General features: G+C 41.5%; 1 protein-coding gene across 4 annotated transcripts in view; it reads left to right on the top strand.

The window, feature by feature from the left end:
- Positions 1–18,220, top strand: part of ctdp1 (CTD (carboxy-terminal domain, RNA polymerase II, polypeptide A) phosphatase, subunit 1) — a 110,814-nt gene that overhangs the window by 21,304 nt on the left and 71,290 nt on the right. For all 4 annotated transcript variants that reach the window (XM_028598324.1, XM_028598325.1, XM_028598322.1 and 1 more), the window contains exons 10-12: positions 7,567–7,708; positions 8,783–9,013; positions 12,828–12,981. In XM_028598324.1, coding sequence (XP_028454125.1) covers positions 7,567–7,708; positions 8,783–9,013; positions 12,828–12,981 — 527 coding nt within the window. The remainder of the gene's footprint in view (positions 1–7,566; positions 7,709–8,782; positions 9,014–12,827; positions 12,982–18,220) is intronic.

The following is an 18,220-nucleotide window of genomic DNA, read 5'->3' as shown; positions in this document are numbered from 1 at the left end:
AGAAGCTAGGATTAGTAACAAGCATTTCTGGGACGGGATACACACTAATAGTAATTGTAATAGTAATAGAAAGGGAGAGGAGAGAGCAGCTCAGTGTGTCAAAGGAAGGAAGGAAGTCCCCCGGCAGTCTAGAACTATAACAGCGTAACTATAACAGCGTAACTAAGAGAGACAGGTCATAAGGAGAGGTAGCTTTTTCGGGCTTAGAACTCTCCCCCTGCCGGATCGGGTTTGGCTGGCCTGCCTCCCTCTACTTTGTTATGTATTATTAATCTAACAATTATGAAGAGAAGCAGCTGGGCCAGTTAGGTGAACACTGCAACTCCTCATTCCCTAACTATAAGCTTTATCAAATAGAAGAGTTTTAAGTTCATTCTTGAAAGCGATTACAGTTTCTGCCCCCCGAACCCAGATCGGGAGCTGGTTCCATAGGAGAGGAGCCTGATAACTGAAGGCTCTGGCTCCCATTCTACTTTTAGAGACTCTAGGTACCACCAGTAACTGCATTCTGGGAGCGCAGTGCTCTAGTGGGACAATAGGGTATTAGGAGCTCTTCTAGATATGATGGTGCTAGACCATTTAGAGCTTTGTAGGTCAAGAGAAGGATTTTAAACTCAATCCTGGATTCAACAGGAAGCCAGTTCCCCCTCTCTCTCTCTCCCCTTTCATGTCTAAACTCAACTAAAGGCATTAAAGGCCAAAAAATAATCTCAAAAAAAAAAAAATGACATGTAGGGCTGTTCCCTCTTAGTCGATTAGTCGACTAATCGGTCGTTTTGGTCTTAGTCAACTTAGATTTCTTTAGTCGATTAGTCATGTTTTATGCTTTTTTTTTCATGCTGAATGACTTATTTCCAAGAAACGTACGAGCACATCTCTGGTAAACACAAGAATTAAAGTGGTGCTGTTGCATGACTCTTTGCGGAGTAACTCAGATTTACAGATCTGTCGATTAAATCAACTAATCGATTAGTCAATGCAATTGAATGAGTGTTAGTCGACTAACAATTTCTTTCTCAATCGAGCACATCCCTACTGACATGCACATTATCATTTTAGTTCATTTTACTGAATACAGTTGAGGCATTTTTTTTTTTTTTTTTTTTTTTAGTAGCCATGTGCTGGAATCAGGACATGGCTGATCAATCACATGCTTTGCTAATCAGGCTAGAATTCAAGAAGGATCGTGCAAGGCTCGTTTAAATGCCGGCCAGGCTTACTGGCATATTGGCAGATTTGTGTGTCTGAGTCTGAGCCTTGTCAAAACTTTGAGCAGAGATAATTGAGATTGAATACACTGTCATCGCAATTAATGTATCTCAGAAGTCAGCCATTCCATTGTGATGAGCTCTGGTTAACATACTGTCTGACTACAGGGTGTAACACTAGGTGAGGTGAGGTCTTGGTTCAATTCCTGGCAGAAGCAGCAGCAGCAGGAAATGTTTGTTTGTATTAGCAGTAACTGAATACATCGCTGGTATAAAGAGGGTGAACGGTAAACAGGGAGGCTGATATCACTGAGATAAAATTGTAATTATACGTTTTGCATTTTTTCCTTTTGAATCCCCCGTGAGGAGGTAGGCATTCTGAATCCAGTGCAGGAATAGCAGACTCCGCCAAGCTCATTTTATTGAGATGTAATTACAGAATGTAAATGCATTGCATAAATATTGCAGAAAAAATGCAGTTTGATTTTATGAAAATCTGAAATGATTATAATTTTAACTTTTTTTTTTTATGCTGATAATTAAGCAGTGGATGGGAAGACATCATTGTTTGTGACTACAGACTCTGTACTACATTTAACAATTATTTCTTAAACACTAAATATTAAATTGAAATAATAATATATAATTAATACATTACATCTATCTATATCTGTGTGGCTATCTGCCACATGGTGAGTAAATGTTTGTACCAAAATAGTTCTCAGTCATAGTTTTTCAGTCTTCATTTTGGCGAAGGTGCGGCTACTTTTTCACACACACACACACACACACACACACACACACACACACACTGGCCCACACAACAGACGCCAGCCACCCGTCACTTCGGTTTACTGATATTTAGTGTTTACCTCAGGCTAATTAATTAGTTAGTAAGTGGCAGTTTTTGGCAGCCAGCCTTCCAAAAGAAAGCCCCATTAAATGAAATGTTAACCGATCATTAACCGTTCACCGACGAGCAGGAAACGGAGTCTCAGTCCACCTGTCCACTAGGCTCTGACACATTTTCCGCAGTCTGTGTCCGCAGACAGCTGTAGGCTTGGACCGGTAAATGTTCTGTGCATTGTAGGGCTTTGACTCGCGGCCCGTGGCGTTTGTGTCCGAGCCGGTCTCCACCGCCTCCACCTGCAGGTTGTCAACTGTGTGGTTTGGAATGAAAGGGAGACACGGCGGATATCGCTCATATGTGTGTATATGTGCGTGTGTTGCTTAGGCGGCCGCCTTAGCTGCAAAGTGCTGCGGGAAACCCTGATAGCTGAGATGGTATTGTTGTCGGTTTGCGTCAGAAACCAGTTGTGGATCTCGGTGCTCCTTACCTGTTTGCTTGTTTGGAAGTTCTCCTGCACACTACCGGCCAAAACATTAACAATGCAGCCTTAAATAGTATAGCTTTATTTTTAAATTGATTCCTGCATAGTTCCTTGAGACTGCTCCTTCTCTGTAATTAGGCCCCAGTTGATCGACAGAAACACAGTTCACTGCATTCTGACATTATAGATCCATGAGAACACTGCAGACAGTTTGTTTATTTTAATAAAAAAAAGCTGGTGAAAAATGTGTTTTATGGAGGCTAGTTCTGCACTCGTAAGACCCAAGATTATGATTATGCTGAGGCTGAGAAAACTAGTTGAGTAGTTCCCAGTGAATATCGAATAGTATTTTTGCTTCAAATGCCCATCCCTAGTCAGGGAATTAATGCTCGTTTGGGCCAACTCCAATCCCTTCACCCAGCAGTTGGGAAGCAAGAGGCGGGAACTTTATGTGGTCTGGATGAGCTGCAGCATACTTAACTTAAACTTACACCGTTCATTTTTCTATCACCTGACAACTTTTAAAACTAATTTCTCCTCTGTCTCCAATTGCCAATACCTGTCTGCTCTCAGGGCATCCATCATCTCTCTCTCTCTCTGTCTCTCTGTCTCTCTCTCTCTCTCTCTCTCTCTCTCTCTCTCTCTCTCTCTCTCTCTCTCTCTTCCTCGATACTCTTATACCAATGTAATACAGTGTTTTCCCAAGGTTTGTATAAGACTTTGGTGCATGTATTTGGCTGGGGGTTCAGGGGTCCTCCCTCAAGAAAATTAGGTAAAGTTTTCAACAACAAAAAAAAGCAATTTTACATCATTTTGGACTAGTATTATTATTATTATTATTATTATTATTATTATTATGATAACTACCATATCTGTGTCTAAAACGTTTGAAAAGCTATAGCAGATAATAAATGTATAACACTCAAAAAGCTTAAAGACAAAAGTCCACTGGGGACCAACTACAATTATGAGATCTGAGGTAAGTGATTTAGTTAGTTATATGATGTTACACACATTCGGCTTAGAGGGTGCCCAAAAAGGATTGGGTGCTGCGTCTAAGCCCTATTATGGTAGGGAAACGTGACTTTAAACATTAAATCGGCCTTTGGCCATTTTCACACAGTAATCAGCATCAAAGCTGTGTGTGTGTGTGTGTGTGTGTGTGTGTGTGTGTGTGTGTGTGTGTGTGTGTGTGTGTGTGTGTGTGTGTGTGTGTGTGTGTGTGTGTGTGTGTGTGTGTGTGTGTGTGTGTGTGTGTGTGTGTGTGTGTGTGTGTGTGTGTGTGTGTGTGTGTGTGTGTGTGTGTGTGAGTGTGATAAGCCCATGTGGCCAGGTCTTTCCGGTCCACTGGTTGGTTAGATGGTGTTCCATTAAAACGTAATTGCTGCTTTTGCGCTTTGAAAATTGTGTTCTTTTACGTTGCTGTATCGATTTGAATTTGATTAATCCTTCAGCCCCAATTGCTGCCAATTCACTTTACTTTCTGAAAACAAGCACGGGAAGTGGCACTGTCCCCTGGGCGCTAGCCCCGCTGGGAGCAGCACTTTGCAATCACTCGTCTTGTACATCAGAAGGAGAGACCAATCATCCGAAGCTGAAACCAGGCTAATATGAGCAGTCACTCATTCAGTCTGGAAAGAGCTGCTGAAAACAACCTTTTTAAAAAAGCACACCTCGTCGAATTCACAAAAAAAAAAAAAATCATCGGTTTTCTTTACTATTATCGTTCACACAGTGTTCCTTAGATGATTGGTCACAGATATAATACGGCTTTTTCAAAGCAGCATGCCTTCAATCTCTGCATATTCCATTTTCCTTTGTGTTGACCCATTTTAACTTTCTAAGGGCAGAATTATTAGAAACTGCAGCCAAAAACGTACTCTTTTTCTTATTTACACTTTCTTTACAAAATTGGAACCGTAAACCATCCCGCCTCTTGCAACTCCTCGTTGCCCTCTTACTTCAGTCTTTCCACCAATCCAAGCCTGTTAAGTGACCTCTTCATGTCCTGCATGACTGCCAGCTCGTAGATGGACACACATAAAGATATCATTCTCTGACAGACTGATGACATAAAGGATGTCTAGTTTTGTTTTTGGCTCTGTGCATGGTGATGCTGGCCTCTTGGTCGAACACTGTTAAAACGAGTGACATATCTCAACAACAGTTAGATATATCTCCAACAGATGTTGTACTTTGTATAGGCCTATTTTGTCTGTTAGCATGCTAACACCTAGCGCTGGGTTAAAAGACATCAATTCATACAGAGCTCAAGTGGCTGGCTTGGCAATCAGGCATCAGCTTTTGGTTGCCGAAATTGACAATACGGTTGCCATTTTTTTTAAACTGCCTATATTTGGAGCAATTCATTTCTTATGTAACCATAGCACACTGTAATAATAAAACCATGAGATAATGATTCAGTGTTTCCTTTAGGATTTTTTTTTTTAGCAGTGGGGGCAGGACCGAACCCCCCCCAGAACTGACACTTCACTGCAACACAAACAATATATTTATTCACCTCTATTCACACAAACAAACAATGAGGCATATTCTCAGTTGTGATTTGTTTTTTTGAGTTACTATTTAGGCCAACTTTGATCTGGACATATAGGCTAAGCATTCTGTAGCAATTAACAATGCAGCCCTATTTTTGACAGACATTTAAGTGGCACCCTGAGGAGGCACCGGAATCCGCGTTGCTATTTCGTCCGGTAGATACCGGGCACCGGTATCCGGTATCTACTGGACGATTTAAACATGCACTGTTAACATGAACCGAAAATTGCATTGCCTGTATCTTTTCATGGCAAACGCGCATGTGTGGAAAGCGGTCGCACAACAGCTGAAATGTACAATGCTCGAATGTAGTTTTTAAAATTTATGGAGACAACCAAATAAAATATTGACTGTCGAGCCCTGTCATATATTGATATCATATGGAACTAGACGATCGTAGGGATCCTCTTGAGTTTAAAAAAAGATGAACAATGTGTTTTGATGTATTCACAATGTACACTGCAGCGGGGTTAGGCGAAAGGATTGTATCAATACAGTTAGACCCAATCAATATCTTTCTGTTTCATACTGATTCCTAAGTTTCTCAAGATAATTAGATCATGACGATCTTTGTTCCAAATGGTCAAGGGGCCAGCCCTGCTTTTATCACCCGGCAGGAAGAAACCTTTTGTCTGTCCGTCTTGGAGCCAACCACTGCTGTCGTGCCGACTAGATTAGAACAAAAGAATTCCTGTAGCTTGAAAAGAAGTCCCATCCTCATGCAAAAGTCTTTGATCTATGGCCGAGATTAACCTAAGAATTCAGAAGTGCTCCCTCCTTATTTGGACGAAGAAGAAAACCAATGAGATGCGCGCAACGTGCCACTGTGCCATTGAAGGACCAATGGGAATGGCTTTAATCCACGTGGGGAAAAGGGGACCGCCCACATGTCCAGGGGAATATAGTAAACAAGTGGAGGGTCGTGAGGGACTGAGTAGACGTGGATCCATTAGGAGAGCCAGCTATTTCAGCCCGCTGCAGCGTAAAACTTGTTTTTGTCACGCCATTTCATTATGAAATCTTTTTGTTAAATCTTCATTGGACCGAGCCCCTCCTTTCTCAAAAACTCAAAAGAAAACAACAATCCATGTCATGCAAAAAAAAGGCCCCCAAAGTTGGGCGGAATTTTGGCAAACCATACACATCACAGATGTATGATTTTAGTTACGTCTCGGCATCACACTCTCTGCACTAAAGAAAGCACTTGTGGATTTTTTTCGGTCTCTATGTAACTGCTTTGGGGCCAATTCTTAACGACAAGCATTAATTCTGTGATAGTATCTTTCATATCCAATCAACTTTTGTATTGTAACTGAAATATCCCTAATTGAATCAAAATGGAATCAAATCGGGACCTTGTGAGTTGAAATGGAATCGATTTTAGGATATCAGCGCTACACGCTAAACTTAGATGGTGAATATGGCCAACGTTACCTGCTAACCATCAGCATGTTACCATTGGTTTTGTGAGCATGTTGCCATGCTGACATTTTGGCTGTAGGCTCCTAAGCCCTGTTTGCTGTATATGGTATTGGGGAGCCTAACTGAATAATGTTTGCTTTCTCTTACCTCACTTACATTACAATGGAACATTGCGATCAAGTTATTGTTGTGCAGACATCAACTTCAAAGTCCAACTTCATTAAAAAATACTATAAAGAACATCCCTTTGATCCGTTTGTGACAGTTTGTTATAAGCAGAACAACACATACTGTATTTGAGGAACTGTGCCTAGACAATGTGTGAACGTACACTATGTGATTGTTAGCCATCCGTGACTAAAACAACCTAGGGGCAATATTCGTCTACGCTCAAAGATTTAATTTGGTGTCTTTGTGTGTGACACTACCCTCTGTGGATTCAACCAAACAAAACACAGCTTTTTTTTTGATTTCTAAGAAAACTATTGAATTGGCAGATGAGTGAAAAGCAAGTGACTCCAAAAGAGTCTTCCCAGACCAGGCAATTATTTTCCCTTTCAGCAAAGAAGGTCTGATCATTGATCTGACTTCTTCAGCACACCCAGAGTGTGTGTTTTTGGTTAGCGCTGAACAATGAATTAATTTATTTTTTTTATTTTTTATTGAAATCACAATCTAGACGTGTAGTGCAATATCCAACAGGCAGAATATGTGTCAAACCATTCTGATTGAAGTATTGTGGTGCTGCAGAGACATCCCGGCCTACAAATCGGATCCTACAAACTAAAGAAAAAAAATCTTTGTTTGGAACAGATCCTTACAAAAAAATCACACTATAATCATTTACATTTTTAAAATTTTAATATTGTTCGATGCAAATGACAATAATGATCATTCCCTCCAATATCGTGAATCGGATCGCAATCGCAGTACAAGTCAAAAATAATTGCAATTAGATATTTTCCTCATATCGTGCAGCCCTACGTTAGGTACGAGTTTTTGATTGTAAGGTGAAAACCTGTTCTCATCCCTGTCCCCCCCCCCAGGCACAGAGAAGGTTCGTCAGGCCCAAGGCTGCAAGCACCTCTTTGTTGTCAACCCCGACTGGCTGTGGAGCTGTCTGGAGCGCTGGGAGAGGGTGGAGGAGCAGCTGTACCCACTAAAGGAGGACTATTCCAAGACGCCGAGGTAAAGGAGAGCTTTACTGAGATTGTGGTGGCACCTGGATCGTGGCTGCAGCTGCTGCCGTGATCCTGCTCGACGCCCACTGCTACTGCTACTGTTATTTGAAGTCATAGTTCTATTATCTTTACGGTTACTGTAATTGCCACTGTTCATCATGTCCCCACTGCTATAATTATTATGAGTCATTGTAGTTGGGTATTTCTCTCTCTCTCTCTCTCTCTCTCTCTCTCTCTCTCTCTCTCTCTCTCCCTGTCTGTCTCTCTCTCTCTATTCAAAGGGGCTTTATTGTCATATAAGTTTCAATAACAATGTTGCCAAAGCATCAATATACAATTTTTCCAAGTATTTGTACAGAACACAATAAACAGTCATATGAACATTAACACAATATTATCTTAACTATATAAATCAATTCTCTCTCTCTCTCTCTCTCTCTCTCTCTATTTCTCTCTCTCTCTCAATTTTCAATTCAAATTGCTTTATTGGCATGAATGTCAGAAATAACAATATTGTCTCTTTCTCTTTATTTTTCTCTCTCTCGACTTCAATTTTCAATTTCATTTTGCTTTATTGGCATGACAAAATCAATACCTCTGTGTTGCCAAACCGTAAGTACATGCAAACAACAACAACAAGGAGTAAATACATCTGATAAAATAATACAAGTAAACAGAATAATTGATATAATTGCAAAAGTATTATCTGCATGTCCCTCAAAATGTATCTCTCTCTCTCTCTCTCTCTCTCTCTCTCTCTCTCTCTCTCTCTCTCTCTCTCTCTCTCTCTCTCTCTCACCCACCCACCCACCCAACCGGTTGTGGCAGATGCCCACCAAGAGCCAGGCTCTGTCTGAGGTTTCTGCCTGTTTTTTTCCTTGACGCTGTGGAAAAAAATGTCTAGGTCTAGACCTACTCTGTAAAGTGTCCTGACATAATGTCTGTCATGATTTCATACTAACACCATCTCAAACCTAGCAGATGGGAACTGATAACTTAGAAACTAATACAGATATTGTGAACATATTAACCGCAATACATAAAAATCAGAAGATTTTTTTTTTTCCTTGTCTTTTTGCAGGAGTAACAGTCCAGCAGCATTACCTGACATGCAGGGTTCCCTGCAGAAGCATATTTTCCACCCAGCTCCCATCCAGCCCAGACCTCAACCTGCAGCCCCGGAGGTTCGGACCTACGACCCCGTCACAGGGAAGCTGATCCGCAGGGGCCCTCAGGCGCCTCGGCCCTCATCCTACCTCCAGGCGTCGGGGTCTGTGATGCACTCTGATCACAGAGAGCAGTCTTGTCTCAGGTAGGAACCGATTTGGAGCAGTGCAACATAATGATGAAATACTGATATACAACTTATTCTTCTGCAGCTGGCAATCGACAGGAATTTCATACATGCTAATTAGGGGTGGGCAATATGGCACCAAATAATATCACAATATTTAAGGGTGTACAGCATCTGCAATAATGATATTCTTGATGATATGACAAAATAATTAGAGTAATGAGAGAGAGTAATGCTATTTGTGATTCTTTGTTGAGTATTGACTGCATAATGGCTTATAACAGATCGTAAAGTGCTCATATTATGCTTTTTGGCTTTTTCCCTTTCCTTTATTGTGTTATATATCTTTTTGTGTGTATGTAATAAGTTAACAAAGTCCCCCCCCCAAAGGGACTTACCATCTCCAACAGAAAACACTGTTCACAAACTGCTCCAAACAGCTCTATTGTAGTCCAGCCTTTACTTCAGAGACAAACGTGGTCACTTTGTAACACGTTATAATGCTCGCCTAGCTGCTAGCAGGGCACGCCCTCACACTCTGCTTCTGACTGGCTAGTAGTCCTTCGATGGAAGATGGAACAGAAGTGAGATGTCTCACTCTGTAGCTAAAACGGAGAGCTCAACACACAGGGTGAAAAGAGGAGCTGCAGCAATGGGCAGTACAACAACAATATGGTGTTTTTTTTTTGAAACTGAAACAATGTAAACCTATTCTGATATAACCTCTAAATACAATTATGAACCTGAAAATGAGCATAATATGAGCACTTTAAATTAAAAAAAGTATTTATTTCGCTAGGCCTGATTTCCACCCCTCTCTCCTCCGTGAACTTAAACAGCTGTTGGTGTAGTGCTACACTACGTTATGAATTACTCTTGGTGGAGACATGCAGCGTCTTCAGCTACCATCTGAGGCACAATAACCCCCCTCCTCCCCCACCTAACCTTTTTATAGTATGGATAATTTACAGCATTGGGTGGCAGGGACTGTTTATCGTCGCTCCCAAACGAGCCTTCAAACTTGTGTTGTATTTTTTATTTACATCTGCACTCTGGGTCGTAAATAAGAGCACAATAAAATCCACCCTGCTTTATACTGTACAACTAAGGGAAAAACTTGTAGTGTGTCTCAAGTCGGATACCTACATGTAGTGCACTGGGTACACTATGTACTCACTTGTGTAGTGCGTACATTTCAACAGGTTAGTGTAAGGCCGTTATCCACTGACTGAAAAAGACTTCTTCTTCTTCTTCTTCTTCTTCTTCTTCTTCTTCTACAGTTTAACTACATTGCTAATTGTCAATGGCTTGTTTTCTCACTAACTGATGGCAGTATAGCGGTACTTATTGGAAAGTAAAAAAAAAAAACACTTGTATAAATTACATGTGTATAGTTTGTAGCGACATATCGCGAAAGACACAGATGTTTTTTTTGTGTTAGATGAAAGAAAATATTGGTTGAAAACGGCACTTGAAAATGTAACTGTTCTTTTTTGAGTGGTGCTTTTTATATTCAATTCAACGTTCAATTTGTTCAATGAAAGAATTTTGGAAATGTTTTCAAAAAAAGTTCAACAGGCACTTTGTTGTATTTTAGCAGAATACTGAAAGCAGAAGTAATGGAGAACTGAGTACACTTTAATATCTGTTTATTTATCGCAAGTAATATTATTGCAATGTTCAACGTCATCACATATTGCATATTTTCCCTCATTTCGTGCAGCCCTACATGGGAAGTTAAGATGATTACATGTGCCTAATCACATGTTATTTCCCTTACAGGCGCCAAAGAGATACTGTGACTCAAGTCACGGTGGCTTCAAATGTTTTGAAGTGAATATTCAACATATCTGTGATGATTCTTTGTAATTAATAGTCACAAGCATAACATCGGCACACATAATTCATGGATTAAAGGCACTGGTGTTTTCAGGGAGTTGCATAAAGTTAGATTTAATCATCAAAGAAGTTGTGTTCAATTAAGCACTGCCAAGAGGAAGCACGGAACCCTCCTCTTCCCACTTGCATAAGGTTTTCCATCTAATGAGCCCTCGTTCTAGAGATACAGCCTTCACACTTCCCATTGTTGCTTTCCAGCCTTAACCTTCGCTCGGTCACCCTGCGCTACACATCCGCAAATTGTCTGTTGTGAAGAAATGTGCTGATTATGTCATTTTTGCAAATTTCTGTGAAGACTATTGTAACACAAGTATGCATTTAAAAGTAGAACACATAAACAAGGTAGAAGTAGGGATCTCTTACCTCTTTCATAGAACAATGTGAATACCTATTCATTTTCAGAGATACAATCACATTTATTGATTGACTCAGTTGATTTGTCAGTTTATTCAATTTTGTTTATTAATTGAGGGATAGATTAAGTGACACAGAATGGAAACCCCTACCCCCCACTAATGTTGATAGTGGAGATAGAGACAGTAGAGGTCACTACCCTGCTCAAATAAAACAAAATCTGATATCTTAATTCTGTCTATTTAGCCAACTAGCTAGTTAGTCCATGTGTTTAGCTCCACTGGGGCAGGTTACATTCATAGGGCCCTATTTTAAGGATCTAAGCGTGATTAGGGCGTGTCCCAATCCACTTTTGCTAGTTTGACGACGGAAAAAAGGGTCCGTGCGCCAGGCGCATGGTTCAAAAGGGTTGTACTTAGTGTCTTCATTAATTCATAGGTGTGTTTTGGGGGTAACATGCAATAAACCAATCAAGAGTCTCATCTCCCATTCCCTTTAAAAGCCAGGCGCGTTTGGACCTCGGCACATTGCTATTATGATTTGGGATTTGCACAGTAATGTTTTTCTTTTTAATCTTTTGAATGTTTGTGTGCTGCTGCGCGTCGCTGTGTGTGTGTGTGTGTGTGTGTGTGTGTGTGTGTGTGTGTGTGTGTGTGTGTGTGTGTGTGTGTGTAACAAGCATGGTGTGCGCGCGCTGTGCATAAGCCTAGGCACATTTTACTAATTCACTGTTAAAAATAACAATGAAATGCTACGTTATTGACTTTAGACCAGGTTTTTGTCGGTCAACGGCACAATCACTTCCAGCTGCCTCAAGATAGCAATAGGCCAAGAATGCACCTGAACACACCTCCCTGTAAGACCAGCACGCCCATGGGCGCAAAGATGGGTGCAGGTGCATATGCTATTTAAACGACGCGGCCGCTGGACGAGAAATTGACAACTGCGTCGGTCTTGGACTAGCAAAGACACTTGCGTCGGGCTTTGCGCTACGCCGGGTGCCAGATAGGGCCCTAAGAGTTTTATAGGGGTGGGGGCAAAAGTCAAACATTGTACGTATCGTGATTTTTTTATTTTAATTTTTTTGACAATGTTAAATCTGATTATTTATCCTAAAATATTTATAATTTTTACATTTTGTTTTAACAATTATTCAGCTAAATATTTTCTGTATATACGGTACTGCTGACGGCGACTACATCATATCCGTTTCCAGCAAAACAAAGCGAAAGCTGAAAATGCTGAAAATCCATGTTATGTAATACATTACAAATGAAATAAATGTCTGACTGACTGACTGACATGTGATGTGCATCCTTCTTAGAAAACAGTAATTTCTTATAGAAATGTCTCATTATACATTGTCTCTAGAAGTTTATCATTCAACTTAAGTTTTTGTTAAAGAAGGAAAAGAAAATCCCAATACTATCGAATCGCAATACTTCTAGAATCGCAATATATGAAAATCGCAGTACATATCAAATCAGCACCCATGTATCGTGAACGAATCGAATCGGGACAATAGCGTAGCGTCCCAGCCCTGGAGTTTTCCACTGATTTGTGGGTTACTTTACCACAGGGGGACTTCACCGAGTCAGCAAGACGACGCGGCGGGGTCCAGCCAAGACGACGAGCAGCCGGGGCCGTCTCGTCGGAAACGGCAGCCGAGCATGTCCGAAAGCATGCCTCTATACATGCTATGCAAGGAGGACCTGGACAGCATGGACAGAGAGGTAAGCCAACCTGGACTTGTTTTGCCCTCACAAAAAGGAAACCGCTCACACAGAGGAGGAGAAGGAGTGGGCTTAGAAAAATATTGGCGCTTTTCCATTACATGGTACCTACTCGCCTCGCCTAGACTCTACTCGCCTTTTTTGGTTTTCCATTACAAAAAAATGTCCCTGGTACCAGCTAACAGGTACTTTTTTTTAGTACCTCCTTAGTCGAGGTTCCAACGGAGCTGAGGCGAGCCGAGAAGGTGACGTGAAACCCTGCAGGCTGCTGATTGGTCGGAAAGAATCGTCACTGATCACTGCATTGCTAGCGACAGACAGCTTTTTTAAATAGTTTAGCCAGCGGTGTTTTTTCGCTGCCGGATGCTCCACACAGAGCTTTCTCTGTGTGTGTGTGTGTGTGTGTGTGTGTGTGTGTGTGTGTGTGTGTGTGTGTGTGTGTGTGTGTGTGTGTGTGTGTGTGTGTGTGTGTGTGTGTGTGTGTGTGTGTGTGTGTGTGTGTGTGTGTGTGTGTGTGTGTGTGTGTGTGTGTGTGTGTGTGTGTGTGTGAGTGCCGGCGATTAGCTCCGCAGCGAGTAGTGACTCTAGAGTCATATAGTTCTTTCTTGCCCTGTTCTTTCTGACCACGGTGGGAAATCTGGAGCAGGAAAAGTTAACTATCTTGTTGATTTCATGTTGTTTACGGAGAAGGAGAACCAGGAAATGAGTCGGGGGAAATCATTGGGGGAAATGCCACGCCCACGGCAGTCACTATGATGACCAGCCACGCTGAGGCGATACTAAAATCTATAATAATGGAAAAACGCCATAAGATGGTACATGTCTGTCACGTGTAGAGCAGAGGTAGGGCTGGGCCCCGGACGGCGCTACTTTTATGGCACCGGAAAAAAAAAGCTTTCGGGGGGCCAAATTTTGGTTCCAAAAGCGATGAAGTTTCTGATCTTTCTGGAGAGGTTTACTGCTCTGGCCCTCTTGTGATCAAATTAGGGGGATGTGGCCCGTGAACTAAAATGAGTTTGACACCCCTGATGTAGAGCCTTTGCCCACACTGACGGCGATTACAAGGTGGTCTTCAAGAAGAACTGCGAGAGACAGGCACAAACTGTATATACGGGTACCTAGGCATTCGAATACTCAGCAGTGACTCTTGCGTTGTTTTCCCAGGGTTACAACCTCACAGCAGGGTCTGCATTGGAGGGCCAAACTGTGCCAGTCCCCACAATCAAACAAACTTTGTCGACATCACAGTACTCGTCTAGATTTTGCGGACGACTTGCTGTGTTTAGCTGAGTAGATTCGAAGCTCCCGTGCAAAGGAGTCCTCGTCGTTTGGACTTTCACTCCTACTTTCCTGTTCCTAACTTTACCTGACAGGAGCCTTCTGATTAGGTTTGGACACTTGACCTTAAAGGGGAACTATGAAGTTCTTTCAGCTTAATTTACCTTAACTGAACAGCTTCAGAGTCATTGGAATGGTTATATGACTTTTTTTTTTCGAGTTGAATAGTGGTCGTCTCGCTCCCCCCTAGCGCCTGTGAGCAGAAAAACCACCCTTGCAGCTTTAGGAGGTCAGGAAGGATTGTGTGATATCAGGTCTCACGATGTAACGAGTGGCCTTACGGCACTGCACACATACGCCCATTCAGGAACCGGCTTACAAGGTAGCGATGGCGTTTTTCACACTATCGTCATGGCTGAGCCGGGCAAAAAAGAAGCTGAAAGCTCGGAAAGCACTGTCGGAGGAACAGAGAAAGAGGAAACGGCAGATTGACCGAGCGAAGAGTCAGAAACGAGTAAACATAGGAGCTGCCAAATATCTATTCTGAAGCTGTAGGGGGGGGGCTCTATAGAGAAACCTGCGAGAAAACCGCGAAGAAATGGCCAAAACTGCACAGCGCCTCTTTAACAATTCTGATTCCAATCCCGATTCGTCCTTTGAATTCCGGTTCTTATCAATTATCAATTCTGATTCTTTGAGGGGTGGAGTTAAAACTGGGCACATGATTGTTTCACAGATAAGTGAGAAAAAAAAAAGTCCTATTCAATGGTGATTTTCCAGTTTTACCGGGCTTTTTCATGTAAAATAAAGCAGTATTTATTTAAAAACTTACTGCTTACTTACTCCAAAATAAATGTATTTTACTGGCAAATCAGTGGAAGTCTTTTATTGGTAAGCAGTTGCAAAAATTTTGCTCGGGCTTTAACTTCTGGATATTCGCCGGCGTTGCCACAACGGACCGAATGGCTTCGCTCGCATCTTTCTCCGCCGCGACTCTAGCGCACGGCCTCGGCGTCACCGTTCTCAGCCACTCCCTCTGTTCGCTGATTGGACCGCCGAAGATTTGGCCGGAGAAACCCCCCGAGACTATACGGCAAACCCAGACGTAGTACTGAAGGGAAATGACAATTGAGCGTTTAGGGGGAGGGGGGGGGGGCGTAGAGTAATGATACAAAAATGATCATTCCCTCCAATATCACAGTCGCAGTTACATGTTCCCTTGATATCGTGCAGCCCTAGTTTCAGGTTGACTGCCATCCTGTGCCTGTGTGCACTTTGCCGTGTGATCTTTCTTGTCATTTGTTTGTACAACTTTGAATGTTGCATCTTCCTTACTTTTCCGGCTCGCCTCCTATTCTCATATTTAAATTCTTACATCAGTCTCCTTTTGCATAATGTTATTTTTTTTTTTTGCCATCCTTGAGAGGCAGGTGGAGTGATTACTAATGTCTGAGAGCTCTGCACCTCCTGCCTGGATAATACTCTTTAATGGAGTCTGAATTCTTCTAATGCTTCAGCGGGGGGAAATGTGCAGACTTGGATCCTTGAGATCTGTCAAGGGCCTCTCAGCGCGTGATTATTCTGGAGAAAGAGCTTTGTGGCTTGCTCACATGGGACATAAAGTAAAGTCATGTGTTGGTTAGTGTTTGTGAAAAAGAATCTCTTTTTCATAATAATAATAATAATGGTCAGTGGAAAGCTGTATTGGTTGTAGAGCTGGGCAATATATTGATATTATATCGATATCGTGATATGAGACTATATATATCGTCTTAGATTTTGGATGTCGTAATATAGCATATATTTTGTCTTTTCCTGGTTTTAAAGACTACATTACTGTAAAGTGATGTCATTTTCTGAACTTACCAGAATGTTGTAACTGTTCTATTATTTACCTTTACCCACTTAGTCATTATATCCACATTACTGATGATTATTTATCAAAACTCTCATTGTGTAAATATTTTGTGAAAGCACCAATAGTCAGCACTACAATATCGTTGCGGCATCGATATCGAAGTATTTTGTCAAAAATATCGGGATATTTGATTTTCTCCATATCGCCCAGCCCTAATTGGTTGCCACACATAATTATCTAAAAGGTTAACACTATGCAATATGATGTACTATAAACTATATATACAGTACTGTATATGCTTTTAAGTCTGATATAGGGCTTCACGATTAATCTAATCGCCATCGCGATGTCACATCACATCATATGTGTGATTACATAACCGCAACAAATGAGCAATTTCTAGAGACATTCTAGTCTCTGTGTGCACTGCAGTCTCCCAGCGTTGGAACAGCCGCCACTTTACTGGCAGCATCAACAACCGATGAAGCCACCGTGTCTTCAGAAGCTCGTTGTTTTATTGTTCACTGTTAACTCGCTTTCCGTCTCCTTTGTGGTCTCTTTTTTTTTTTCTTTTCCTCTCGCTTCTCTGTCTACGCTGACTCTCTGATCACTGCTCTCAGTCGCTCTCCCTCATTGCTTGACCAATCGCTCACTGACGCCACTCAACAACACACCTATGATTCTCGCTCTCAGTTAGGGCTGTTTTATGACTCCTGCGTTGAATCTGTCTATTTTGAAAAGATTTTTTGTTATTTCATTTTGTAAAATATTAAGTTATTTAAAAAAAGTATTGCACATTTTTTGTTTATGTATTTCTTTTCACGCTCATTTAATGTGTATGTTTAAGTTGAGACCTACACATGTCAAATGACATCGCAATCGCAATATTGTAAATCGCAATATGACTTTTATTCTGAAAATCGTGCAGCCCTGCTATATATAAAGTACGGTATATGATTTTCATGATTATAGCCGTCTTAAAGATGCACAAGACAATGTTTTTATATTAAAGCAACACCAACAAATCTTTTGTACCTTAAAATAATCTTTCCAAAATGGTTTCAGTGGTTCATCAACTCGTAACAGGGTGAACGGCACTTCTGCATTCGCTTTGCGGCCCTCTACCGGCTAAAACCGCACTATGCAAGTTTGCCAGATCAGGTGGTGGATCTGTAGTTCGAATGAGACATAAGAATAATGGTAATGGTAACAGTAATGGACCTTTTACTTCCAACCTGTAGGGGGACCGAAGTGGAAAAGTGCTTTGGTGTTGCTTTAACAATGGATGAAATGGCTGTGTGTGTGTGTGTAATGTGACTGGCGCACCGGAAGGATAGCGACACAGCTTATTTGTTCTCAGAACGAGTAGATTATTAATAACGTTGTTACATAAGCAGTACACAAAGTGTCTTCAACCAGCTTCCCTCACTCCCTTACAGTGCCTAAATGTGTAGCTGCTTACTCTGGCTCTCTGATTGGTTACGCTGTATGTCAGTCTACTAGGGCTGTGCTCGATTGAAGAAATTCTTAGTCGACTAACACTCATTCAACTGTATCGACTAATTGATTAGTTGATTTAATCGACAGATCTGTAAATCTGAGTTTCTCCGCAAAGAGTCATGCAAAAGCACCACTTTAATTCTTGTGTTTACCAGAGATGTGCCCGTACGTTTCTTGGAAATAAGTAATTCAGCATGAAAAAAAGCATAAAATGTGACTAATCGACTAAAGAAATCTAAGTTGACTAAGACCAAAACGACCGATTAGGCGACTAAGAGTGAGCAGCCCTACAGTCTACCTCTATCACCCAATACCTTGACAGGCAGGAAGGGGGGAGGGACCACAGCCTTATTATGAATCCCTCTGCTTTTCTTAAGCACGTCGACTGTGTTTGTGTAATTACTCTCGCTGCGAGAGGAGGGAGGGAGGCACTCCACCTTTATTGAACACATCTTATAATTCATGCAAGGAAACAGTACTTTATTGAGTAAAAATATAATTGTATGATCTGGATGTCAGTGTGATTGGTCATGCCTTAAATGACAAACTTAGTCCCGTTATCGGGATGCAAAATAGCCTGCCCCGGTTGTTAACTCAATTAAA

Source organism: Perca flavescens, chromosome 14 (genome assembly GCF_004354835.1).
Source record: "Perca flavescens isolate YP-PL-M2 chromosome 14, PFLA_1.0, whole genome shotgun sequence".
In the NCBI taxonomy this organism is placed as follows: Eukaryota; Metazoa; Chordata; class Actinopteri; order Perciformes; family Percidae; genus Perca; species Perca flavescens.
Note: the sequence above shows the minus strand (reverse complement) of the source record. Positions and strands in the feature narration are given on the sequence as shown.